The sequence below is a fragment of the Anolis carolinensis genome, chromosome 2 (assembly GCF_035594765.1).
Source record: "Anolis carolinensis isolate JA03-04 chromosome 2, rAnoCar3.1.pri, whole genome shotgun sequence".
In the NCBI taxonomy this organism is placed as follows: domain Eukaryota; kingdom Metazoa; phylum Chordata; class Lepidosauria; order Squamata; family Dactyloidae; genus Anolis; species Anolis carolinensis.
The window spans coordinates 134,234,774-134,261,735 of NC_085842.1; the positions used below are offsets into that span (position 1 = coordinate 134,234,774).

Genomic DNA, 26,962 nt, shown 5'->3' on the forward strand with positions numbered 1-26,962 from the left:
ACTATTTTAATAAGGTAATTAGTTTAATTCTATTTTAACATGTAATTATGTGTATGTTTTTAATTGTTTTGTACTTTAAAATTGTGACCCTCTTTCATTTATGTTAAGAATATAAATAAATATTTTTATTATTTCTGTCCTTTTCCTTCCCCTCTGCATCTGTAGTCTGACAGAAACCATAGAAGGACTGCAGAACCAAGTAGATGAACTGCAGAAGCAGGTGGAGGAGTTGCAAAGCTTAGATCAGCTGCGTATCCGCCGAGAGAAGCGAGAGAGACGCCGAACCATCCATACTTTCCCTTGTCTCAAGGAGCTATGCTCAAGTCCCAGGTACAATAGATTAGGGGGGAAGGGGGAGGAGAATTAGAAGAGCCATTTCTTTCTGTTGAATTTGCTCATCTATTAATTTTAGTAGTATTCAATGTTAATGGTATGCCAGTGATTTCCTGCCTGAAATTAGACCTCTCTCTAGCTGCCTTTGTTCTTTCCTGCTGTACTTTTTAAAGCATGAGTGACTCTCATGTTTGCAACAACTCACAGAAGTATTGAATTCAGATTCATGGCAGAGGAAATGTAATGCCTTACTATGCAAGTAGTTGATAATATCTCCATAAAACTATTTCCATCATTCTGAGAACACTGTGTAAATAATCAATAAACCAAACAGTATAGACAAGCCATAAGATCTAGCAAACAAAACTTCTGCCCTGAAACAAATGAAGATAAGGCCAGTGGCTGACTCTAAGCAAAAATCTGTTCACTGCCAACAAAATGTACTCCCCATTCACCTTTGTGCAGTATCTGGTGCTTTATAAGATTTTGCCTTGGGTCTTTGTAGGTCACACTGACTTAAAACAGTTCAAGATAATTTTCAATATACCCTCCTCCCCCTCAACAATTCTATAGTGAACTGGAGTAAAAGGGAGGTGGAGCATCTCATCCACTGTATCTAAGGGACAGGGAAGAAGATACGCTGACAATTTATAAACCAGGATTTTGATATTATAAAAAAGAGGGATTTGCTTTATTTCAGTGGAACTGAGCATCTTCCTCTGCTTGTTTTATAACCAGCTTCCCTCATCTCTTTGGAAAGCTTCAAAGCCTTTTTAACAGAACCATCGTTTAGAGATTTGAACCTAAAGTTTCAGAGATGAGCTGTTCCAACTCCATGTGAATTTTTCATTTGCCCCTATAGCCACATAGTCATATCCAGATCAGTTTAGCAGGCTTATTTAATGGTTCTAGCAGCACTCTGGAAATCAAAACAAGCTCCCAAATGCATATCCAGCATGCTGTATGTTTTTCCAGTAGATCAGTGATTCTCAACATGTGGGTCCCCAGATGTTTTGCCCGTTAACTCCCAGAAATCCTAACAGGTGGTAAAATTGCTGGAATTTCTGGGAGTTGTAGGCCAAAACACCTTGCTACCCACAGGTTGAGAACCACTGCTGTAGATGTTACCATGGACTGCGTCTAATGTGCACAATATCTTTGGTTCCTCTTGCACATTAACTACATCTTTCTTCAAAATTTTCCTTATGACAGGGTGGGAATGAGGGAAATGGAGTAAGGTGGTGTCTGTTGAGCCTTGTAGTGTGAGGTGAGGCAAGGTATAACCTGTAGGTCTCATCCCCAGGCCATTTTGATGTCTTCTGTCAAACTTCCCATTTGAGCAAAATTGAGCAAAAAACACAGATCAGGGTAGTTTCACCATACTGGTAATAGAGCTTGCTAGAAAAATAATTATCTGCACTATTTCTCAATCAAAAGTATTTTCTGTTTCATGCCTAGAAATTGCTGACAGCCCACTTTATGTCTAAATTATTTGAAGAAATGTCTAGATTTGAAAAAAAAGACTTTCCTAGTCTTTTAATCTGACTTTTCAAGCTAAACCAGATGTCTGAAGAGAAGAGGCATACATTTCAAAGCTCATTCAGCTGGCTTTAATTCCAGGAACCACCTGTACTCCTTTCCCACCTGCTCCAAATAAGAGGGATGCCACACTTCATTTGCACTGTGGTTGGCTTTTGTCACTCCTTCCACCTCTACCCATTTCCACAATCAACTTTAATTTATGAGGAACAGAAATTGTGAAGACATAGCACAGAGAGAGAATGATTAGACTGTAGAAGTAAGACTTTCTGAGCCAAATAATACATTCCTGCTGCTGACATTTCCTTCTTTGTCCCCAAAGTTTAACAGCAGTGAGACCCAAACCCCACCTAGAGGCACATTAGTGCAGAAAACAGATAAGAGTTGCCACATGTCTCTATTGTTGCTAGACTAAACACTAGACAGGACTCCGTTACTTTACAATGGTTGTGTAGAAGATGATATGTCAGCAGATCCTACTTGTCACACAACCAGGTATCAGCTGCACCCTGCTGAGGTCTTTTCTTCTATGCAGCCATTAAATGTATAGGAGCCCTCTCCAGGTTTTTAACTGACATCCCTACATCTCCATATGAAAACATGGCACATGGTTTTTTCCACTAAGCTTGAAGTTTGTGACAAATTGCACCACACTGAAAATAGGTGATCACGTGTTGGAATGCCTCTCCCACCACTGAAAAAACACTTATAGAAAAGTCAGGCACTGATTACACTATGTAACACAATTTTTATTCCTGGGTGATATCATTTCCTAATTGGTTCTGTCATAAAACTATGGAAAAAAGTTTATTAAAACTGCAAAAACCTTGTTTTTGCGGAATATCCTGCAGCACATTTTGCTATAGTTTTCTAATGAATATCTCATAGAGTCTGTGGAAGCCACAAACATGAATTTTCTGGAGTGTAACAACAACTTTGAAAGTAAGTACTGCACAGTTAAACAGGAAATAACACTTTCAAACCTGGAACAGATTTTTTTTTTTCAAATTCTGTTACATAATATTATGGGTGTTATTTGTTCATTTGTTATATTTGTTCAGTTTAATTGAAAGATGTCTTGAGTCCCATTCACTGGAGAAATGGGAAGTGTAAATTGAAATAGCAAGGACTGGCTATATGTTTCAATGGTATGACCAATGTATGTAACATGTAGGATGCAGCCACCCTCGTGCACACTTATGTGGTTTGACACCACTCTAATTTAGCTCAGTGCTATGGGATCTTGGAATTTGTAGATTGATGAGGCACCAACATTATGGTAGAAAGACCTGGTAAAAATGCAACTCTCATGATTCCATAGCCTTCAACCATGGCAGCTAAACTGCATTATTTCTACAATGTATGCATCCCTAGCAAACTTTTCTTTTGTTAAACAGAATTACCTTACCCACTGAGTGGTTATGTCTACATAAGTATATAGGAAGCAATAAGTATTAATTTGCTAACAGCTGCATTCTTTTTGCTATTTTCTTGTTTTGTTTTTTGGCCACTAGATACGAAGATGCCTTCCAGATTCACAGCTCCTCAATGGAGTTCAGTCAGATGCCCTTGGAGCGTGAAAATGAGCGATTACAAGCAATGGTGAATTCCCTCAGGTCCCAGGTCAACCAGGAGAAACAGAGAAAGGAGCGGGTGGAGAAAGAGTATACATCTGTCATCCAAGAGTACTCAGACCTTGAACAGCGAGTATGTGAGATGGAGAGCTGCAAGCTGCGCATCAAAGAGCTGGAAACTGAGTTGTTGGAACTTCAGCAGATGAAGCAAGTCAAGAAGTATCTCCTCAGCAGAGAGGACAACCTGTCAGAAGCACTTCTTGAACCATTAAACAATGCCCCAGAAGCTGACTATATTGATCTGTCTGAGGAAGAAGGAGGCAAAATCCACAACTCGTCAATGGCAGCCTCCCCAAACCATCCTGTAAGGAAAAGCTGTAGTGACACAGCCCTAAATGCCATTGTGACTAAAGATGCTGTGAGCAGACATGAAGGCAACTACACGCTCCATGCCAATAATGTGCGCAAGAGGGGGATGTCAATCCTTAGGGAAGTGGATGAACAGTATCATGCCCTGCTGGAGAAGTATGAGGAGCTCCTCAGCAAGTGCCGACAGCACAAGGACAGTGTGCGCCATGCCGGTGTCCAGACCTCTCGCCCCATCTCTCGGGACAGCTCCTTTAGAGACTTCAGGGGAGAGGGCTTTGAGCTAGATGAGCTCAAGACAATGGAGAAGAGCCTTAGCAAACACGTGGAGGCTGTGGACAAGAGATTAGAGCAGAGTCAGCCAGAGTACAAGGCCCTCTTTAAAGAGATCTTCTCCAGAATCCAAAAGACAAAAGCAGACATCAATGCCACCAAGGTGAAAAAGAAGACCAGCAAGTGAATCCTATCCATTCTGCGTCAAGCTCTTCTCTTATACCACAGAACACATTGCATGGCCTCCTGCCTCCAAGATTGGGAAGCTTCTTATGTTGATGTCTTGCACAACAAACAAGCCTCTTGCAGTGTTTCAGCAGAGAAAAGAGCCCAGGCCACAAGTAAAAAACAAAACAAGGAGTCTTGCAGCACCTTAAGGAACAGCACATTTTAATAGTGCATGCTCTTTTGTGGACTAAAAGCCACTTACTCTACAAAACCCTGTGCAATAATAAAATGTATGCTTCTTTGAGGTGCCACAAAACTCTTTTGGTGTTTTTGCTGCAACAGATAAACGCAGCCATTCTAGAGATAGTTTGAATGAGCACTCCAAGCTGCCTGAGCCGCCGAATGTGCTGCAAAAGCAAGTTGTTGTAGTTGGTATCCAAGATTTTACAAGGAATCCTTCCCTTTCACTACAGCTGCCAGAAGTTACAAATAGGAGTAATTAGACCAATAAGCCACAGCCTCGCCCTCTCCAATAGCCCATGTTTGCTATTCTGCAGGCAACACAGAATCAAACATACTAGGCCCTGGAATGTCCCGGACATAAGTAAAAAAGAAAAAAAGATTTCACTTTCAGAGGCAACTTTTGTTCATGCTGTCTATTTTCTTTCTGTATTTTTTCTTCCTATGAAGAACCCACGTGGTGCATCAGCAAGACTTTTAACTGAACTGCTCTCGTTCATGAAAGAGAGTATGTTTTTCCTGTTGAAGCCATTCTCTTATTGGTCAGGTTTTTCAATATTTACAATGCAAGTTTATTGTAACTGGAAAAACTTGAAGAGAAATGTCAGACTGATTTGTTCTGCTTGTAGAACACAGTGAGCATAGCATTTACATTTCCTTCAGTATTTTAGTTCTGTAAGCAAGTTATCGCTTTACTCATAACCCAAACTTCCATAAAAGCTAAACAAGAAGTGCTATTACTGGCTTGGAAAGACACCCTCATCTTCATTTGGGTGTTGGTTTTCCATGCCTTGCAGTTCACATGATTATTCTTTAATTATCTTTTGTGTCTGGCTCTGGTTTGCATGGACTTACAAAAACTAATAGTGATAACTCATGCAAGTAGGAGCAAAACAGCAAATCTGGTTGTTATCACTGAGCCTATTTATCATACTGTTCCACATACTCACTTATTAATCAACTCTCCTCCCCACCTTATCAAACTGCCTTTTCTAAAGGCTTTCTGTGCAACACACACACATATATACAGCTTGCATACATGTAGCATATACCTATACACAAAAGCCTCTCTCCAGTCTCAGGAATCATCAGTATCCATTTCACAGAAGTACAAAATGGGGCTCCTTGTAACACATGCTATTACATGGAATTTAGTTAAGGTCACTTCCTCATATGAAGATAAAGCAGTATTATATTTCACTAGGATTAGGGTACATATACCAGAATTCCCACTTGTGTGGGAACAATAGTAGCAATGATTATTTACTTACCAAGCAGTATTATACTTGAAGAAATTTTGAACTTGTTTCTTGTTTTAGTTGTACCTAAATAAAACCCAAACTGTCTGTGTGTGTGGGAGGGAGGTGCTTTGAAATTATGCTAGTATAAATGAGTCTTCAGTCTACCATTGTATTCTTTTCAGCACATGACCTTCATGTTCTTTCATTTCAGACAGGGTTCAGTCTGAGTGATCTTCAGACCACATTATTTGGAATAGTAACACCATGCTATTCTTGCTTGAGGATGACTTTCATCACAACAGCTATTACCATGTTATGCCTCTTGGTTGTGTTTTGACATGTCATTATTATAGACATGGTTTTGACATACAGGGTAAGAAGGTAATCATGTGGGAGGTTATTATTTAATACAAACAGAATGAGCATTTCCACTCCACCACCAAAGTGTCATCTCATTGTGTGCTTGCTATGTTTTTGCCATGGGAATTTTTTGGGGGTCCTTGTGTTCAGCCAGTTGAAGTTGTTTTTGTAATAATGTGAAAGTACTTTTGAGTTAACTTGCCCTGGGGACTCCTGTCTTGAATAGATTCTTGTTCTACTACTTAATGCCAAAACTTCTTTTGTACCCTTGATGTGGCCCCACTATGAAGTATTGGGAGCCATTCAAATAATTGTGGCTACCATTTTGGTAACCATACAACAAACCTTCATGCCTTACAGTGAAATCAGTATTCTGTAAAAAAAAATAATAACAAAGGAAGTTGGTTTTCTCAGAGCATTGAACTTGCTCTGTGTTGCTGTCGTCATAGCTGCTGGTGTATTCATTAATTTTCTTTTACTACCTTTTTAACTAAGGGACTTCTGAACCAGTGTTTGCTCTAGAGCCATCTGTTTATTGCATCAGTATTTGGGGTTGGGTGCGGGCCATTGCTTTCATCCTTGGTTTCAAGCAATGTTAAGGTGCGAACCAGCATCCCAGTTTAAGTGTAGTATACTTAAAAATAATATATTTAAAAATGCTTTATTCTCTTCTTAAATAAAAAAGAAACGCCAGTATTCTGAACACTGAAATTTCTTGTATCTCTTTCTTTGCATTCCAGAAACAGGCTTGCTTGCTTGGTATTTTCAACATGATTTAGGTCATGAAAATGCTTTAGGCATGATGGAAAGTGAAGGAAACACACTAGAGTGGACATATTGCTCTTGTTATGTATTACATAACAGGTATTGCTGCATCTATGGGAAAAGGATTCACCCTCTCTTAATTTTAAAAACCAGTCCTTTAACATACATAAATATTCTGAATGCTACACTCATTAGCAACATTCTTAGATGTTTTTGCAAATGTCAGTTTTGATTTTTTTTTAAACAGGCTCTAAATTACTTATGCAAGCAACAACATATTGACACAGCTTGATAAAGGAACAGCTGCACCACATTGTCAGTCAGTATAGCAAAATGCTGAGAGCATCATATCTTTGTCCAAAAATAACACTGACTTTATTTTATACATAATTTATTGAATTTGCTTTCATACACACCAATGAACCTCTTCTTGCTTCTACGGCATATTTGCATGTTAAGGCTCCCTAGCATATTACCAATGAGTTTAAACCTCAGGGTGAAAATTAAATCTTGACATCAGTTGAAATAGGGAAGGCATGAACAAATTCATTTGTTCCAGAAAATAATTTATTGGGACATACCAAATACTAAGGAACATATTCATGGAAAGGGAGAGTACAAGTGAGTACTAAAATGAGTCATTATTTTGTAGACGTATTTTTGATACCAAACTATAATGTGACATTTTTTTCACTGTTGCTCAAGTTTTCACTTACCACAGCCCCTTCCTTATGCAAGAACAATTTACAATAATCTGAAGCCACCTCCTCCCTGAATACAATTGCATGGTAGACCTTTCTGCATGCCAAAACAGTTTGACTTGCCTTCCATTTTATGGGCCTTAGATATGTAACACATTTTCCAAAAGCCACAGGCTTTCACTGTATCCACACCCCTTATCTTGTGGAAGAAGAAGAGGTATGTAACAGCTACTACTGATAGATTTACCTGTGAGAAAGACAGAGAAATAAGCCTATAAGATTTTGTATGATGGGGCAAAAGTTGCACCTAAGACATGAAAAGTTCAGAAAACAGCCACATTCGATTGAACTGTGAGGATGAGTAAGGCAAATACAGTAGAGTCTCACTTATCCAAGCTAAACAGGCCGGCAGAAGCTTGGATAAGCGAATAACTTGGATAATAAGAAGGGATTAAGGAAAAGCCTATCAAACATCAAATTAGGTTATGATTTTACAAATTAAGCACCAAAACTTCATGTTATTCAACAAATTTGACAGAAAAAGTAGTTCAATACACAGTAATGTTATGTTGTAATTACTGTATTTACGAATTTAGCACCAAAATATCACGATATATTGAAAACATTGACTACAAAAATGGCTTGGATTATCCAGAGGCTTGGATAAGCGAGGCTTGGATTAGTGAGACTCTACTGTAGAACTAAAAATGGAGTAATGTTGAAGAGCAGCTGAAAACCCCAAGATACTCACTTGAAGCTGCTGTGTACTGAGGACAGCTAACGGTCCATTTGCAATGAGTCTTGAGTTTTGGCTCAGGGCAGACAAAATCCAATGAAATCATTTAAGTGGGAGTAGTTCCAGGAGCAGAAAGACATTGGCATGTTGCCACCAGCCATCTTAAAAGAAAATAATCACCAACACTTAGCACAGATGTCAAACTCAAAGCCTGCAGTCCAAATTTGGCTCAGCATGTTATTTTATGTAGCCCTCCAGATGCTGGATTACAACTTCTATATTCCTCATCATTCAACATGACTACAGCTGATGGAAATTGTGATACAGGAATATCTGGAAGGCTTCAGTTTGTTCTATTTGGACATGATAGTGGGGTTTGAATTTAGATACAAGGCTTATAGATATGTCAGACTTTAAAATGCCCTTTCCCCAACCTCAGAGCCATAAGTGCTGTTTGACTGCAATTCCCATTATCCCCAGGCTGCATGGTGGATAATCAAAAGTGATGAGAGCTGTCATTCAATAACATCTGGGGACCCAAATTAGGTAAAAACAAAAGAGCACTAACCACTATGTAAAGAAATTATAGTTGGTCCTCTGTATACATGGATTCACTGTCCAGGAATTCAACGGCCCTCTAAAGGCAACAATAAGGCTGATATGCCCCCCATTGAAAATTAATTTGACAATCCTGATCTTGCAGGATCGTCTCAAACTGCAACCAGATCTTTTAAAAACAAAAGTCGTAAATGTTATCACAACTGTAAGATCTCATTTTCTGTAAATGTGGCTAAAAGAAAACAAGAAGTGTTTCATTAGCTGATCTTCCAAAAACTGAATTGATATGAAAAGTAATACACAGATAAACCAGAATCATACAGGTTACAACCACAACTGCTGTGCAAGTTCTCATAGCCATCACAGTATCCTAGGAAATGTTAATTGTAATCTCCCCCCACCCCAAACTGCTAGAGCTTGAGCATTGCCAGAAACCTTCACTTGTTTGTGAAGTCTAGAAGAAACTATGGGAAATTCAGTGAGTACTACATGCACATATAGTAATTCAATTGCTATTGTTTTAAATTATCCCAACCACTAATTTCCTTGGCTCTAACTGCAATGAGATATAGAATAAGTAAACCTTGTTTTATTATAAGCGATATATAATCAAGAAAAAATCTATACTGTTGAATGAATGCAGTCTGACACCCACTTTAATGGCCATGGCTCAATGATACTGAATCACAGGAGCTACAGTTTTTCAAGGTTTTTAGCAATTTCTGCCAAAAACTGCTGGTGTCACATCAAATTGCCTTCAGCCATGGAAGTCAAAGTAGTGTCAAACTGCATTGATTCTACAGTATAGATGCACTCAAAAACGTCCGATCGAACCTTTCCACCTTATCTAGAAATTAAAATTATTTTAAAAGAAAGATTTTAATGTTTATACTAAACTCGAGGTTACACTTTTAGAACATTTTAAAGATATAGTACACTTTCACATAAATCTCTCGAATGCAAGTATAATAGTTTCTGAGTTACTGTGAGTATTCCAGGCTGCATGACCATGTTCCAGAAGCATTCTCTCCTGACGTTTTGTCCACATCTATGGCAGGCATCCTCAGAGGTTGTGAGGTCTGTTGAAAACTAGGTAAGCTGTGGAATGTCCAGGGTGGGAGAAAGAACTCTTTCTTCAAGCCGCCCTGAGTCCCCTTGGGGAGAAGGGCGGGGTAGAAATATCGAAAATAAATAAATAAACTCTTGTCTGTTGGAGGCAAGTGTGAATGGTGCAATTGGCCACCTTGATTAGCATTGAATAGCTTGGCAGCTTCAAAGCCTGCTTCTTGCCTGGGAGAACCCTTTCTTGGGAGGTGTTAGCTGGCCCTAATTTTTCTGTCTGGAATTCCCATTTTCTGAGTGTTGCTGAATGCTAATCAAGGTGGCCAACTGCACCATTCACACTTGCCTCAAGCAAACAAGAGTTCTTTCTCCCATCCTGGACCTTCCACAGATATATAAACCCCACTTGCCTAGTTTCTAAGACCTCACAACCTCTGAGGATGCCTGCCATAGATGTGGGTGAAACATCAGGAGAAAATGCTTCTGGAACACGGCCATACAGCCTGGAAAACTCACAGCAACCCAGTGATTCCAGTCATGAAAGCCTTTGACAACACATATAATAGCTTTGTGTTGAAAATGAACATTTCATTTCTTTCCCTTGCAGTTTCTGTATTAAGAGAACTTACCTTCTTGTAGGTTATTAGGAATGAAACCTATCTCTTTATCAGCTGAAACTACCCGACATTCAACTTCCACCCGTTAGTGTAATTTACAAACCAAATCCGAGATCTGAAAAAAAATCCAATAGACTTTTGAGGGGCCTCTTATTCTCTTATTATTTAAAAAACATCCCAAGCAGGGTTTATTTTCGTCCAAAGATATTTAACAGGCTGGTGAAGATGTTTCTTTTAAATATTGCACCAAACCACTTGAAAACAGCTGAAATACCAAAAAGCTAACAGAAATATGCATATGGTATGGTTCTTTGGAACACAATTATAGGCTTCATCTACACTGCCCTATAATGAAGTTTGAAACTTCATTATATGGTCAGTGTGTAGATCCCTATCATTCAGTTCAATGCAATAAACTGCACTATAAGAGTCTACACCAGGCATGGGCAAGCTTGGGCCCTCCAGGTGTTTTGGACTTCAGCTGAACCTTCAGGTCTGCAGTTCAGCAGGCACCCATTGCACCACCACGGCTCCTATTTTCTAGATTGAGGGGGTGTTCTCCAGTTCCATATACCTGGGAAGCGCTCATCTGTCAACATAAATTTCATAACAGCTTTCTTAAACAAGGGGGGGGGGGATCCTAACACCCTCAGGCCCCTCAGCCTCAAGCTTAAGCGGCTGAGGGAGAAAAAGGAAGGTGCCTGAGGCTCTTAGGAATGGTGGGAGTTGAAGTCCAAAACACCTGGAGAGCCCAAGCTTGCCCATGCCTGGTCTAACTGATCATATAAATGGCAGGGCATTTTCTGTTTAAAGGAAAACTGTGTGGAATAGATGACCAAAAAAGAAAAGGGCACACGATATCACACACCAGTATAGAAAACCCAATCTCCTCCTATGTTATTGCTGCGTGTCTTCGAGTAATTTCCGACATATGGCAACCCGAAGGCGGAACTACCACCGAGTTTTCGGGGACACACATTTTATCCGGAACACCAGGGATTCCTTTTTGTGTGTGCATCCGGACTGTTTTCATGGAGGGACCAAGGCGCTTCAAGATGGCGGTGCGCGCTCTGCGCTGTTTCTGGCGGACGCCGGTGCGCTGGACATCATTCTCCGAAGCCCAAGCCTCTTGGACGCGCCGAGCAGTTGCCTCCGGCTCTTCTTCCGAGTTCCGGAGCGAATACAGCTTGGATAAACTGTATCCGCGGCAAACAAAAGAAACCGAGGCGACAAAGGTTATAATGCGGGAGAGGGGAATATAACACAGAGATAGGAAAATGAAGAGACGCTTGTGCCTCGAACGTATGCGTGTGTGCAAGTTGCCTGCTGGCTTTTGTGACTCCATGGATTCCATTGGGTTTCCTTAGGCAAGCGGTTTTCCCAGGTCCTTCCTCTGAAAGGTCAAACAAGATCTGGTGTCTTTGGGGTATTGGATTCCCCCCCCCCCCTTGTTTAAGAAAGCTGTTATGAAATTTATGTTGACAGATGAGCGCTTCCCAGGTATATGGAACTGGAGAACACCCCCTCAATCTAGAAAATAGGAGCCGTGGTGGTGCAATGGGTGCCTGCTGAACTGCAGACCTGAAGGTTGCCAATTTGAACCCACACGATGGGTGAGCTCTAGCTCTAGTGATCTGTCAGCTCTAGCTTGTGGGGACATGAGAAAGGCCTCCCAGCTAACACATCTGGGCGTCCCCTGGGTAACATCTCTGTAGATCAGTGGTTCTCAACTTGTGAGTCCCCAGGTGTTTTGACCTACAACTCCCAGAACTCCCAACCAGTTTACCAGCTGTTAGGATTTCTGAGAGTTGAAGGCCAAAACATCTGGGGACCCACAGGTTGAGAACCACTGCTAGGCGGCCAATTCTCTCACACCAGAAGCAAGTAGCTTCTGACGTGATTTTCAAAAATCTAAAAAATAAAAAGTAGCAGGAAAATAGGAGCCCTTGCTGTTTTTCTAACTTCCAAGTAAAAGTTGGATCCTCTGAATTTTTTCAAAAAGATCTGCCTGATTTTTCCCTAAAGGATACTATTCACCCATATGTCTGAATAATTCCATACAAATCAAGTTGTTTTTCTTTTAAATATCCTTTTTTTAAAAGGGGATGAGCAGGCTATTTTGTATTTTTATGCAAATCCATACCAGCTTCTCATGGTTGTTCATGCAAACCCATGCTTCAAATCATATTACAATATTTGCAGCACTGGTTCTTACATACTTTGTTGACCCTGTGAAGCCCCCAGGTTTCCTTAAGTTGTGGGTTCACTACTCCATCAACCTGATTCTGAATCCATGATACTATGGTCTAAGCAATGGAAAACTCAGGGTTATTATTTTGTTCTTCCAATCAGTTTGCAATAGGGGTAATAATATAACTGTGGTGCCTTGAAGGATTGTTTTAAAGTAGTTTTAGCAATATTCCTGGTGAATTGCATTGCACAGCTATGATAATTTATTGTCCTCCCAGCCCATATCACCCCTTCTCATCTTGTAATGTGAATAATGGACGGTATTACCATTATTATTTACCCCAGGGAGACTATTTTAAAACAAGGGTTGAGGGGACGAAAAGCATACTCTTCTATACAGAATTTGGACTCAGGTTGTAGTAGATAACTTTCAAAGTGGATGTGATGCAGTTTGATTGTAACTATAGTAAAATTTCAGGAATTTCTCTATGCTTTTGACAGGTAATTTTCACTTCTGCCCTAGGATTGTTAAAAATACCATCTCATTGGGAACATGGACAATATGATAGGCAGCCATACATTTCTGTATCTCTGTGGATGGTAGGATCCAGAAAAATTATTAGGAATTGAAGGGTGCAATTGTTAATTCAGCAGTGTCAGAGTGTGTAACGGTTACCTTTTTATTATAATATCTAACCTCCCCTTCCCGGTGTGTTTTTGCTGGGAAATTCTAGTAATTAAGGAAAAAGTAACTATTTCCAAGCTACCATTATTTATGTCAGAAGTGAAGCTTGACAGCAAGGAATACAGTGTTCCCTCACTACTTTGCGGTTCACTTTTCGCAGATTCGCTGTTTCACGGTTTTTCAATAAACTCTAAAAGACTATTATAAATCATAAAAATTACAATTTACAGCCTAAGGAAGGGAGGAAGGAGAAGCCGAAGGGAGAGAAAAGGAGCTCAAGCAGCAACAGGAGGAGAAGGAGGTGATTTATCAACACATGATTGGTTGATAAAGACTTAAAATAGTGTATAACTACTACAATAATGTATAAAATACTAAAATATAGTGTCCCTACTTCACGGATTTTCACTTATTGCGGGTGGTCCTGGAACCTAATCCCAGCAATAAGTGAGGGAACACTGTATTGTTGCATATAAGTATAAAACAGTATGAGGTTTAAGGGGAGAGTGCCTTGTAAGATGACCCATACAGCATTTTTGTGTGTTTAAGTCACAAATGGCCTCTTTTTAACATGATGAACAACTTTGTGAATGCTTGACAATCTCAACTAACATATTGTTCTTTCCACTTGAAGGTTTTCTAAATCTGGCGGTATCTGTTTGGTACCACAAGCAGAAGTCACCTAGAAAGTAATCTCATTGTGACTTCAGTACGTTCAAGATTTAGCAGTGTGGATGGTGTCTGAGAAGTCAAAAATAAGACAAATGAAATAAACTGAGTACCCATAAATCTAGTTGCCTTATAAATAGATTTCTACTGCTGTGATTATTTCTGAAATGTGTGTTAATAGGTTAATTTAATACTAACATCTTGCAACTTTCAGTTCTGTGTGTCCTTTTGTTATAGGATGGAACAAACCAGACGGTTCCTAACATCCCTGTGGGTGAGTCCAAAACATACCTCCAATGTGATTGCCTAGGCAGTTCATCCATCATGTTTTCCTATAAATGTGCATTCCTTTATAGACTCACTTAGAACAAAGTACTGATTTTCATTTATTTTTGAGTAAATAGGCATGAGGCATACAATGGCTTAATAGAAGATTGAATTACAGGGGCAAAAGGTACTACAAACAACACACTAACGAATAGTCAAACTAACAAAAAGTAAATTGCTTTCCACAGTTTCTGCTGTCTCTGACCACAATCAATTTTTACTCTTTTCTTTTGGCTTCTCTCACAAGCTGCATGAACCTCAGGGTCTAAAATGAAAAAAAGATTTTAAAATAAAGATTACAAACAACTTATATTTTTACTAGTATAGGGCACATAGGAGACCTCCTCTCTGACCTAACACAACCAACAATTTTCAGACCTTTGTATAAATAGAGAAAACAGGCAGTAGACTCTAATTCCATGTAAGTGTATTGAAGTACAGATATTTTACACTTCAAGTTTCTACTAATTTAACTAGTGCTTATTTACCTCAAAAATTAGGATAGACTAACCTCAAACCAAACTCCAGGGTTGCCAATTTTCAAATCAAATCGTTGCTCTTTTCTCTGAGTATACATTGTACAATTGTTACTTGATTTCTCTTATAAGAGCAGAACACAATTCCTCCAATTAATCTTAATATATAATTAGAATATTCCTGGAAATGAGAACCACCATCAGGTTTGTATATATGCCTTCAAGTCACCTGTTGATCTATGGTGAGCCCACAAATTTCATAGCTTTTCCTTAAGCGAGGATACCTCAGAGGTGTTTTTGTGAGTTCCTTTCTCTGAAATATAGTCTACAGCACCTAGTATTTGTTGCTGGTCTCCCTCATACTTCTGTTTTTACTGTTCCAAGCTTGACTTTCAACACATTTATGTTCATCTTTTTTTCTTTTCTCTGATGTATACACAAAAACGTGGATATACATTTTTCAGTAATTTTGTTTCCTCTTCTATTAATATTGCTTATTCTCTTGTTTGGATATCCAGATCGTTTATCTGTATCCTATTGCCGGAGTAGTGGTCCAGGAGGTCAAAATGTTAATAAAGGTATGATGAACCTTATCAAAGTAGATATGCAGAAAGAGTAATGTAATTTCAAATCTATGGACCTTTATTTGTGCAAATAAAGTTAAATTTTCTTCTGAGTAACTGTTCTTCATCTAGAGCCACTGAGACAAAGTAACTGATATGAATGACTTACTAATTACTGCTGATTCAGTCGGTCTACCTGAGTTGGGAGTAACAATTGGATTTAGGCCATAGTGCCTTTTAATCAGGTCCACTAGCAGGTTGCTGTAGCAATATCCGTGAATTGAAATTCCAGAGCTATGGCTTGAATGATATCTGCAGCTCTCCTAGGAGTAGTAATGTGTTGTTGTTTTATTGTTTGTTTCACATCTAGTGAATACTAAGGCAGAGGTACGATTCCATTTGGCATCAGCAGACTGGATTACAGAAGATGTGCGGCAAAAAATGGCAGTGATGGTAATTCTCTGTGTTTGTCTATTTTTCCTAAATATTTCATCAAGTAGGGGAACAAGGAAATTCCTCTCCTCGAGGCTCCACATGGTCTGTGGAGCAGAAAATAAATGGATACATAAGAAAATGCACTCACAGTTATAATGAGTTCCACATTCCCATTAGAATCCCACAGAAAACTATAGGACATTGTATGTTTTGTTCACATGCTTCTCTGGTCCTATGCTGATTATGCACAGACTGGTAGTTAATCTGCCAGTATAGCAGATTGTCTTTCTAGTCATGGCTAAATGCGCACCTGAGGTTTCTTTGTCTTTACAAAGAAGTTTCCTTGTAAACTGTCAATCAAACCTCTGCAGCAACAAAAGAAAGTGAAAATGCTTAGCTTGTGACTAAAAAAATTACTTATCTCTATAGCATTTCAGTATGCAAAGGAGACTGTCATCTTTATTCCATTTTTCATTGCGCTCTGTGATTGCTCCATTGGCAAACTTTTGGTCCTTGAATTGTTGCTGGGGTACAACTCCCATTGGCCCTTTTCAAACATATCCAAAGGTCAGGGTGAGGAAATTTATAACAACGATTTGTTGAGAGCCACTGACTTCCTTCTTCTCTAAAAATGTATGGAGCTGTGCAGATTTTCTTAATTTCTAGGTGTCTTGTAAAAATATCCTACTTCATTATGAAATTTAAATTCTCCCCATAGTACACATGAGTGCAGTATCTGGTTGTTATATAATAGAAACCCTGGTTCACGAGAATGTAAATCTAAAACATCTACTGTTACAATTATCACCTGATACTAAATCTCAGATCTTCACTTAATTGTTCTTCTTTGAGCCCATTTAATGAGACACCCTTTTATTCCAAAGTAGATTGAATCAAAGTTTGTACACATGCCTCTAACCCACCATCTTTGTTTTATTCTGATATTGATAAAAAGAGTCTTGCATCATTAAAAAATGTGAAATGCAAACTTTTTAACAGAAATTTTGTAATAACAATGCTTTTTTCCCAGCAAAAGAATAAAATCACTAAGTTTGGGGAACTCATAGTCACCTCTGAAGTGAGTCGCTACCAGATGAGGAATTTGGCAGACTGCTTGCAAAAAATCAGAGACATGATTGTGGAAGCCACAGCAACACCCGAAGTTCCATCCAAAGAGACTTCAGAGATGATGATAGCAAGGTAAAATCTTATTTACTCACTCAAGCAACTGACCTGAATTTAGGACATAACAATATTGTTCCCAAAATATTTCTCATTTTCTTTTTAGTTTTCTTTAATTTGGTTTAGAGAAGCAAATCAGCATGTTAATTTAGGGCAGCACATTGAGGATGGGTATGAACAGTACAAAATGATGAGCTGACTAACTAAAACCAGAAATTCTTCCAAAAGACTACCACCAAAAATACTATATTCCAAGCTGTCTGTATATGTCACTGTCTTTTAATCTCAGCTCTCTTCTTGAGCACAGCTATCCCTGAATGGCCTTTGCTTTTTATCTCTGTTAGATAATAATGGACAAATCCACAGTTTCTATATATTTCTTTGACAAGTTCTTTAGAACAGATAATCTTTGTGAAAACCTTCGTGGAGACCTTTCATATTTAAAATATAAAGGTTTTTTGTAAAGTAGTGTTATCTTGAGAGCTAATATAGTGTACTGGTTTGAGTGTTGCACTATGACTCTAGAGATCAGAGTTTGAATCTCCACTTAGCCATGGAAACCCACTGGTTGATATTGGATAAGTCACACTCTTTCAGCCTCTGAGGAAGGCAAGGCCGAACTCCCTCTGGATAGATCTTGCCAAGAAAATCCTTTGATAATTTCCCTTGAGGGTCATCATAAGCCAGAATGAGTTGAAGGCAAGAAGTGTCACCTTTGGAGGTTCTCTATAGGCATGCGAGGAAAATTCATGGCCTGCAGTTCTGTACAAAATAACTTTCTGAAGATGCTATTTGTATTGGAATACTCCCAGTAATTTATTTGGCCCAGTAATTCCCTCCTCACATCGCATACCTTATTTCAAGAAAAAAGAAAAGCCCTTCCACTATAGCTTCCCCCCTCCCCACTTTTGGTGAAAGCCAGTATGGTAGGACAGTACAAACCAGCAATTAAAACTGATGGGAACCTCTATATCCCTCTGCATTCAAGCAACATCTATGAAATGTCTTCCTGAACCAGGGATGTGATGTTTTATTATTATTTAGAAAAGTTGTTGCTTTTTAAAAATATAGCATCTGCATAAAACAATGACGCTGCTTCTCTGGGAAAGCTTTTTGGGGCTTTTTGGAACAAGATGCCTTGCTGTTTTGTTGAAATTGTAATGTTCTGTTAGGGGCACCTGCTCTAAACTTCTTATAACAATCTAGATGCTGAAGTGTGCTATTCTCTATTTCTGTTTGGTTTTAGAGTGGAGAAAATGAACCGTGAACGTCTTCGCCAGAAAAAAATTCATTCTACTCTAAAGCAAAGCAGGCGGGTGGATTTTGACTGAACACACTGGAAAAAGCATGTTGGGATACATTCCTGGGACTCACCTCTTTAGATTGCAAAAAGAAAATCATTTTTATGAGTTCTCTATACAATTAAAAGTAAAGCCTGACCCATATCAGCTGTTTGTTTTTTATTTAATAAAATTGATATTTCAATAAAACATAAATGTTATTAGTGAAATAATGAAACTATCCTGTGTCTACTTCCAAATTTTATCGACACAACAAACATTGACCACGATGATTAATTTTCATATCATCCTTTCTCACAAGCATGGGTTTTGTTCATTTTTAGACCGTCATTTTCCACAGTGCATAATTTTACTTTACCAAGTGTTCATTTCATATTCTCTTCTAATCTCTTTTATCTATATCCAGATTATTTTTGTGATCAGAATAGAATTTGGTACAAGGTTTAGGATATGAATTCAGAAGTTTTAAAACTCCTATGGTTGAAGAAACACTGTGAAATTATATAGTCATGTCTCATGAAAATACCAAAAATTAAAGGGAACTTTCCCCTTGCTGTCTATACACCCCTCTTTCCTGGCTTATTGCTATTTGAGGAGACTTTCATTTATCTCCCCACAGAGGGAAAGGTAGACTACTGATTTGGACTATCTTTACATAGCTAATTTCTTCCAGAGATCTTGGTTGTTCATGTTACCACCGTTGGACTTGCTGAACCACAGACCTGTGATCTTCCCGGGCCGCTTTTCTTTCATATGTCCTTAATGACAATTGACTCCCTGGCTACATGTATGGCAGCATGGAAAAGGAAGATGGTTAATATATAATTGCTTCCCAATACTGGTATATTTATTGAGAAGGTACTAGTATTCTGTAATCTTAGCTTTTAGCCATTTTGACAATTAAATGTTTATAACATATTTCATAACTAAACAGACTGTTTTTTTTTTAGCAAGACTGGACCTTATTTGGGTCTTTTGGTCTTTTTCTATTGAACAATAATACAATATATATTTTAAAAAAATCTAGATATTTTAATGAAACAGTTTTAGAATCAATCTCAAATTACCACCAGATGGCGTTCTGGATTATTTCTAAATATTTGTTGCTATCTTGTTTTTTGCAATATGGTACCACTCGGTTGCTGTGAGTTTTCCCCGGAGTGCATGTCCTTGTTCTAGAAGCATTCTCTTCTGACGTTTTGCCTGCATCTATAGCAGGCATCCTCAGAAGTTGTGAGGTCTGCTGGAAACTAGGCAAGTGGGGTTTATCTATCTGGCATGTCCAACATGGGAGAAAGAACTCTTGTCTCTTTGAGGCAAGTGTGAATGTTGTAATTGGCCACCTTGATTAGCATTGAATAGCCTTGCATCTTCAAAGCCTGGCTGCTTCCTTCCTGGGGTAATCTTTGTTAGGAGGTGTTAGCTGGCCCTGATCGTTTGTCTGGAATTCCCCTTTTTTAGTGTTCTTTATTTACTGGCCAATTGCAACATTCACACTTGCCTCCAACAGACAAGAGTTCTTTCTCCCACCCTGGACGTTATTCCACAGATACATAAACCCCACTTGTCTAGTTTCCAAGACCTCACAACCTCTGAGAATGCCTGCCACAGATGTGGATGAAACGTCAGGAGATAATGCTTCTGGAACATGGCCATACAGTCCAGAAAACTCACAGCAACCCAATGATTCCAGCCATGAAAACCTTCGACGACACAGGGTATCATTCCTTTGTGGATTTTGGATTTTGTTGTATAAGACTATTAGTGAATAAAGTCTAGATTTTAGTCACACATACATTCATTCCTTGTGATTCAAATCGATGAGACATGACTAAATCTAAACGTACCTGCGGTTCAATTTTTTTTGGCAGCACCTTGAATATTTAAATTTCTACATGAATAAGTATCCAAGGCTTGGTAACTCCCATGTCAAGACAAGTGTTTTCAATAGTCTTTCATCAAGAGCCGAACAAAATGTGCCAGATAACTATTGAGTGGCAGCAGGCATGGTGTGTGTGAAAATGGCAGGGGAAGGATCTCTACAAAGGCAGTGGCATCATAGTTAATGCTTTATCATCATTATCATCATCCAACGTGCTTCTCCCAATAGATTAAAGGTAACAATACAAGGTGTCTCCAAAGTTTCCATATACTGTAAATGAAAAATTAACAAACTCTTATTATACATGTATATGCCATAGTTTACAAAGAAAAAGCTGATAAACCTTGAACATTTGAATCGGCCCTGGGCAAACTTCAGCCCTCCAGGTGTTTTGGACTTCAACTGCCACAATTCCTAACTGTCAGTTGAATGGAGGAGAAATCCCTGTGTGTGCTGAAAGAGGTAGCTAACCAACATATAGAAAATAGCAGCCATAGTGGGGCACTTGATGAACCAGCCTAGACACAGCATATTATTTGAGAACACAGAATGTTGGACAACTCTAACAACCACCATGTCAGACTACACAGGGAAGCCATTGAAACCCACAAGCATGTGGACAATTTCAACAGAAAGGAGGAAACCATGAAAAAAGCAAAATCTGGCTACCAGTATTAAAAAAAAAACTCTAAAATCAGGACAGTAAATAAGAAGCAACACACTGAAAACAGAGGTGTTTTGAACAAAAGGGGAATTCTAGATAGGAAACAATTAGGGCCAGCTAACACCTCCCCGCAAAGGGTGCCCCCAGGCAGGAAGCAGACGGACCTTGAAGCTACAAGGCTATTCAATACTAATCAAGGTGCTCAATTGCAACGTTCAAACAGAAAAGAGTTCTTTTTCCCACCCTGGACCTTCTACAAATGAATAAACTCCACTTGCCTAGTTTCCAGCATACCTCAAAACCTCTGAAGATGCCTGCCATAGATGCAGACGACACGTCCGGAGAGAATGCTTCTGGAACATGTTCATACAGCCCAGAAAACTCACAGCAACCCATATAGAAAATACTTTGTAAATACAGTAGAGTCTCACTTAACCAACATAAACTGGCTGGCAGAATGTTGGATAAGTGAATATGTTGGATAATAAGGAGGGATTAAGGAAAAGCCTACTAAACATCAAATTAGGTTATGATTTTACAAATTAAGCACCAAAACATCATGTTATACAACAAATTTGACAGAAAAAGTAGTTCAATACGCAGTAATGCTATGCAGTAATTACTGTATTTATGAATTTAACACAAAATATCACAATGTATTGAAAACATTGACTACAAAAATGCATTGAATAATCCAGACCGTTGGATAAGCGAATGTTGGATAAGTGAGACTCTACTGTATTATGTAATGAATATTGTGTAAATAAAGGTACACCATTTCCCAATTGCCCTGTGTATGGTGGCCTTGGGGACACCCTGTAGATTAAAATGCAACGGATGACAGAAAGTGATGGATGACAGATGAAACTCTTCAAGCTGTGGACAGACTTCATCAAAGAAGCCAGGGACCCAAGTCTGCAAAACTTGAGCAGTTTCAGCTTCACTCCCATTTCAGTTCTGTATGTGAACTAACCTTTTTTCAACTCACTATAGATGTACGTGGGAAAACCACTGCTGAGTATTCAAAATCCCATGACATTCACCGAGATGCCATAAATTAACAGGCAACATGAAGACACCGACAGAGAAGTTCAGTACTGAAACATGAAGCGATGGCGTCAGTCCATTGAAGAGAAGTCTGCCTTCACTACAGCCTTTGTGAAGCGCTGTTAATGACGTCACAAAATGCATTTTCAAAGAAAATTCGGCGTTCCAAAAGAAGGAGAAAGCAAGCTACTCACGAACTGCCTGTGATTAAATTGTAGCAATTTTAGAATCGAATATTTAAAAAAAAACTGGGGAGGAAAAAAAAAATCAGGTTTCACCCCAGATGGGACTCGAACCCACAATCCCTGGCTTAGGAGGCCAGTGCCTTATCCATTAGGCCACTGGGGCTTGGTGGGAAAAGGAGCGCACACTTTCCTACTTAACTCTGTAACAGCCGAATTGATTGTGCTGCATCGTGGAAGTAGATGTTTCAGAACGAGACTGAGATTTGTTGGATTTGCATTTGAGGAAACCTATTCGGGCCACGCAGAGGGATTTTCCTATTCTAGCACGTTTTAGCAGAAAGCGGGAAATGCTGGCCTACAATTAGGAGTGAAAAGCGGTGTCCTTCTCCAGATCTTGTTGGACTGCAACTCCCAGCAGTCCTGGTTAATGAAAGTGTCTAAATCAAGCATGGGCAAACTTGGGCCCTCCCTCCAGGTGCTTTGGACTTCAACTCCCACCATTCCTAACAGCCTCAGGCCCCTTCCTTTCCCCCCGCATCCGCTTAAGCTGAAAGGGGCTGAGGCTGTTAGGAATGGTGGGAGTTGCAGTCCAAAACACCTGCAGGAAGGCCTGTAGCCTGTAGCCGGGGGGGGGGGGGGGGTTAGGGGTCCACCACCACCCCCCGCCGAAATTTTTCAGGTTAAAAAAAAACTGGTTTACTGGTTAACCAAATCCCCATGCTAAATCTACAGACGCAAAAAATTAAGAGTCCCTCCTGGCACTATCTCAAGCAGATATTGACAGGTCTGTAGGGGGGGGGGGGGGTGTTAATGGTTCAACCCCCGCCTCGAAATTTTCAAAACTCCTCCCGAAATTTTTTTCTGGCTACGGCCCTGCGCAGGGCCCAAGTTTGCCCATGCCTGGTCCAAATTCTAGGTATGCATCAAATAGAGAAGCAAAAAAAAAATCCTAATAAAGACCATTTCCAAATTATTTTTTAAGAAGAGAATACAGTGGATCTTAAGTGTTCCGAGAAAGCCATACAATACACATAACTGTTGTTATTCACTAATATACGTAATTGTGGTTGTATTATTATTCTTAATATGTACCCTTATTGTTGTTGCTGCTGCTGGTGTTACATTCTGGCTCCAGGTAGGAGCGCCTAACATATTTGGATAGATCTCAGCGAAGAACTGGGTGAACTGGGTTGCGGTGGGTTTTCCAGACTGTATGGCCATGTTCCAGAAGCATCCTCTCCTGACGTTTCGCCCACATCTATGGCAGGCATCCTCAGAGGTTGTGAGGTTTGTTGGAAACCAGGCAAGTGGGGTTTATATATCTCTGGAATAATGTCCAGGGTGAGAGAAAGAATTCTTGTCTGTTGGAGGCAAGTGTGAGTGTTGTAGTTAATCACCTTGATTAGGGTTTAATGGCCTTGCAGGTTCAGGGCCTGGCTGATTCCTGCCTGGGGGGAATCCTTTCTTGGGCGATGTTAGCTGGTCCTGATTGTTCCTGTCTCGAATCCCCCCTTCCTTTTTTAGTGTTGCTCTTTATTTACTGTCCTGATTTTAGAGTGTTTTAAAATACCAGTAGCCAGATTGTGTTCATTTTCATGGTTTCCTCCTTTCTGGTGAAATTGTCCACATCCTTGTGGATTTCAGTAGTTTCTCTGTGTAGTCTGACATGGTGGTGGTTAGAGTGGTCCAGCATTTTTGTGTTCTCAAATAATATGCTGTGTCCAGGTTGGTTCATCAAGTGCTCTGCTCTGGCTGATTTCTCGGTTAGTCTGCACTGCCTTTCATGTTCTTTGATTCATGTTTGGGTGATGCTGCTGCGTTTGGTGGTCCCTATGTAGACTTGGCCACAGCTGCACGGTATACGGTAGACTCCTGCAGAGGAGAGAGGATCCCTCTTGTCCTTCGCTGAACATAGCATTTGTTGGATTTTCTTAGTAGGTCAGTAGATAGTTTGTAGGTTGTGTTTCTTCATCAGCTTCCCTATGCGGTCAGTGGTTCCCTTGATGTATGTTAAGAACACTTTTCCTCTGGGTGGATCTTTGTCTTTCCTCTCGTGGCTTGGTCTTGGCCTTGCAGTTCTTCTGATGGAGTCTCCATTGGCCTGTAGAGCCCAGTTTAGGTGGGTCAGTTCCCTTTGGAGGAGGTGTATTCTTATTGTTGTTGCTGCTGCTGCTGTTGCATTATGGCTGCAGTTAGGAGCGCATAACATCTTTGCATAGATCTCAGCAAAGAACTGGTAAACTATTCCACAAAATGGGGGAAGAAGAAAAAAATATTCAAAAATGCTCTGCAAAGAAGATATAGTTCCTGATAAATCATTGGCAAAGCAGTTCTACTGAGATTCAAGTCCCACTGAAGCTGGTGGCATTCACTTCTCTGGAGGTGTGCCTACCTACGTTGGCTGTCTCAAAGCAGAAGCAACACAAAATCTTTGAGATTAAAAGCGTGTATCACTGACAGCGTTTTCACAAGCAGGAGACGGCAAAGAGCAAAGAAACAGCTCGAGAAACAGCCCCCCCTTAACCTTTTTTTCCCGCCAAAAGCCCTCGCAGCCTTCCGCTCTATACTTTCTGTTTACCAATATCACCCTTCCTTGCAGGTGACCGCGTGGCCTAATGGATAAGGCGTCTGACTTCGGATCAGAAGATTGAGGGTTCGAGTCCCTTCGTGGTCGACATTTTAGCGTTTCGATTATAAAGCTGTATATAATCAATACATGTCAAGCGAAATACATCTCCCTCCCGCATATTTATAAGCGTGGGCTGTGCGTGGGTCTAGTCCTGTAAGAAACCTGGTGGCTCTCCCCTGATTGTCAACGCGGGGAAGAAGGGTGCAAATCTCGCGTGGCTTTCCAGCTCTGATACTTTTGTGGAGAAGAATAAGTGATTCACAAGGCTTAAAAACCACCATTAAAAACTCTAAAATCAGAATAGTAAATAAAGAACAACACTAAAAAAAAAACGGGAACCCCAGACAAGCAAACAATCAGGGCCAGCTAATCAGCTCCCAACAAAGGATTCCCCCAGGCAGGAAGCAGGAAGGCTTTGAGGCTGCCAGGCCATTCAATGGTAATCAAGGTGATTAATTGCAACATTCACACTTGCCTCCAACAGACAAGAGTTCTTTCTCCCACCCTGGACTTTCCTCAAGATATATAAAACCCACTTGTCCGATTTCTAACAGACCTTACAATCTCTGAGGATGCCTGCCATAGGTGTGGGCAAAACGTCAGGAGAGAATGCTTCTGGAACATGGCCATACAGCCCGGAAAACTCACAGCAACTCAGGTAAAATCACTGCCATCGCATTATTACAGTATCTAATAAAAAGATCATGTGGTTGTTTTTCATCCGTAGATGTTTGCTGAGATGCCCTTTTTTGCTAATTGAAATGAACGGGAAACGCCAGCGAATGGCTACATTGGCCTTCTCAAAGCTCAAGCAATCTGATCCGGCGAACTGGCCATTGCCTCCCTCGCCCCCATATGCCACATTTGGGCCATATTATTTATCATCGCGTGGGCCCACAATGTGAAGACTGCCCCTTTGAAAAGCGCAGAATTGGGGGACTATTGTATACAATGCTACAAAATGCAGGGAGAGAGAGAGGGAAGCCGGCCAGCAGCTGGCCCCAGTGGCCTAATGGACAAGGCACTGGCCTCCTAAGCCAGGGATTGTGGGTTCGAGTCCCATCTGGGGTGAAAGGGGTAATTTTATTCACCCTGTTAATGAATCATAAATACAGTTGAGTCTCACTTATCCAAGGTTCTGGATTATCCAAGGCATTTTTGTAGTTAATGTTTTCAATATATCATGATATTTTGGTGCTAAATTCGTAAATACGGTAATTACAACATAACATTACTGCATATTGAACTGCTTTTTCTGTCAAATTTGTTGTAAAACATAATGTTTTGGTGCTTAATTTCTAAAATCATAACCTAATTTGATGTTTAATAGGCTTTTCCTTAATCCCTCCTTATTATCCAAGATATTCGCTTATCCAAGGTTCTGCCAGCCTGTTTAGCTTGGATAAGTGAGACTCTACTGTACCTGAATAGGAATCTTCCACCTCCTTGGGGCTTATGAACTTGTAGGTATTGGGTAAAAAGCCTTGTATGACATAAATATTTTTCCCACAATAGCCAAAATTCTCTTAATGCTAAAGTTGACTTATGCAGTCAGTGCCTGATGGTGCAGCAAGTTAAACTGCTGAGCTGCTGAACTTGCTGACCAAAAGGTTGGTGGTTCGAATCCGGGGAGTGGGGTGAGCTTCCAATGTTAGCCCCAGCTTCTGCCAACCTAGCAACTCGAAAACATGCAAATGTGAGTAGATCAATAGGTACCGCTTCAGCGGGAAGCTAACAGCGCTCCATGCAGTCATGCCGGCCACATGACCTAGGAGGTGTCTACACACAACACTTGCTCTTTGGCTAGAAATGGAAATGAGCACTAACCCCCAGAGTCGGACACAACTAGGCTTAATGTCAGGGGAAAACCTTACTTGTCATTCAACAGCAGATTGGATAGGTGTACTCTCATTGCAACTAGACAACAGAGTGCAAGACAAGTTGTGCTCATACATAATGCTCAGTGCAATTACTTCAAACCCATCCCCATAGTACCTTAGAGTCTCGTTTAACCGACCTTCACTCATCCGACGTACTGTATTATCCGACGCAGTCTGCCTCCCAATGCGCAACAGGCCTCTCTGTTTGCAGGGCGCCCTCCGGAAGGGACAAGATGCAGCCGGCACAGACTTTTCCTGTCTGGCCTGCACTGGCCGCATCTCGCCCTTCCCGGCAAGCTCCCAGCAGGCGGAGA

General features: G+C 40.1%; 2 protein-coding genes, 1 long non-coding RNA gene and 3 other non-coding genes across 7 annotated transcripts in view; 4 read left to right on the top strand and 2 right to left on the bottom strand.

Moving 5' to 3' along the window:
* Positions 1-6,805, top strand: part of cdr2l (cerebellar degeneration related protein 2 like) — a 43,746-nt gene extending 36,941 nt beyond the window's left edge. For both annotated transcript variants that reach the window (XM_008104466.3, XM_008104465.3), the window contains 2 exons: positions 166-330; positions 3,387-6,805. In XM_008104466.3, coding sequence (XP_008102673.1) covers positions 166-330; positions 3,387-4,272 — 1,051 coding nt within the window. In that variant the 3' untranslated portion in view covers positions 4,273-6,805. The remainder of the gene's footprint in view (positions 1-165; positions 331-3,386) is intronic.
* Positions 6,806-7,209: 404 nt separating this feature from the next.
* Positions 7,210-10,537, bottom strand: LOC103277834 (uncharacterized). Its single transcript, XR_505708.3, has 2 exons — positions 8,312-10,537; positions 7,210-7,807 (listed from the first exon to the last, which is right to left on the bottom strand). It is a non-coding gene; the product is annotated as an uncharacterized LOC103277834 (long non-coding RNA).
* Positions 10,538-11,548: 1,011 nt separating this feature from the next.
* On the top strand, positions 11,549-18,505 carry mrpl58 (mitochondrial ribosomal protein L58). The gene is made up of 6 exons (XM_003217268.4): positions 11,549-11,768; positions 14,315-14,351; positions 15,399-15,458; positions 15,814-15,896; positions 16,909-17,078; positions 18,307-18,505. Exons 1-6 carry the CDS (start codon positions 11,565-11,567, stop codon positions 18,389-18,391), a joined length of 639 nt encoding a protein of 212 aa, XP_003217316.2. The 5' UTR covers positions 11,549-11,564; the 3' UTR covers positions 18,392-18,505.
* A 3,724-nt stretch (positions 18,506-22,229) lies between these two features.
* trnar-ccu (transfer RNA arginine (anticodon CCU)) lies at positions 22,230-22,302 on the bottom strand. The gene has a single exon. It is a non-coding gene; the product is annotated as a tRNA-Arg (tRNA).
* A 2,438-nt stretch (positions 22,303-24,740) lies between these two features.
* On the top strand, positions 24,741-24,813 carry trnar-ucg (transfer RNA arginine (anticodon UCG)). Its single transcript has one exon. It is a non-coding gene; the product is annotated as a tRNA-Arg (tRNA).
* A 953-nt stretch (positions 24,814-25,766) lies between these two features.
* On the top strand, positions 25,767-25,839 carry trnar-ccu (transfer RNA arginine (anticodon CCU)). The gene has a single exon. It is a non-coding gene; the product is annotated as a tRNA-Arg (tRNA).
* The last annotated feature ends 1,123 nt before the right edge of the window (positions 25,840-26,962 follow it).

Excerpts from the sequence above, each read along its gene's own strand:
- mrpl58 (XM_003217268.4), top strand. The coding sequence starts at position 11,565 with ATGGAGGGACCAAGGCGCTTCAAGATGGCGGTGCGCGCTCTGCGCTGT. Across the intron at positions 14,352-15,398 it reads GGTTCCTAACATCCCTGTGG|ATCGTTTATCTGTATCCTAT; the intron begins GTGAGTCCAAAA and ends TTGGATATCCAG. Across the intron at positions 15,459-15,813 it reads AGGTCAAAATGTTAATAAAG|TGAATACTAAGGCAGAGGTA; the intron begins GTATGATGAACC and ends TTTCACATCTAG.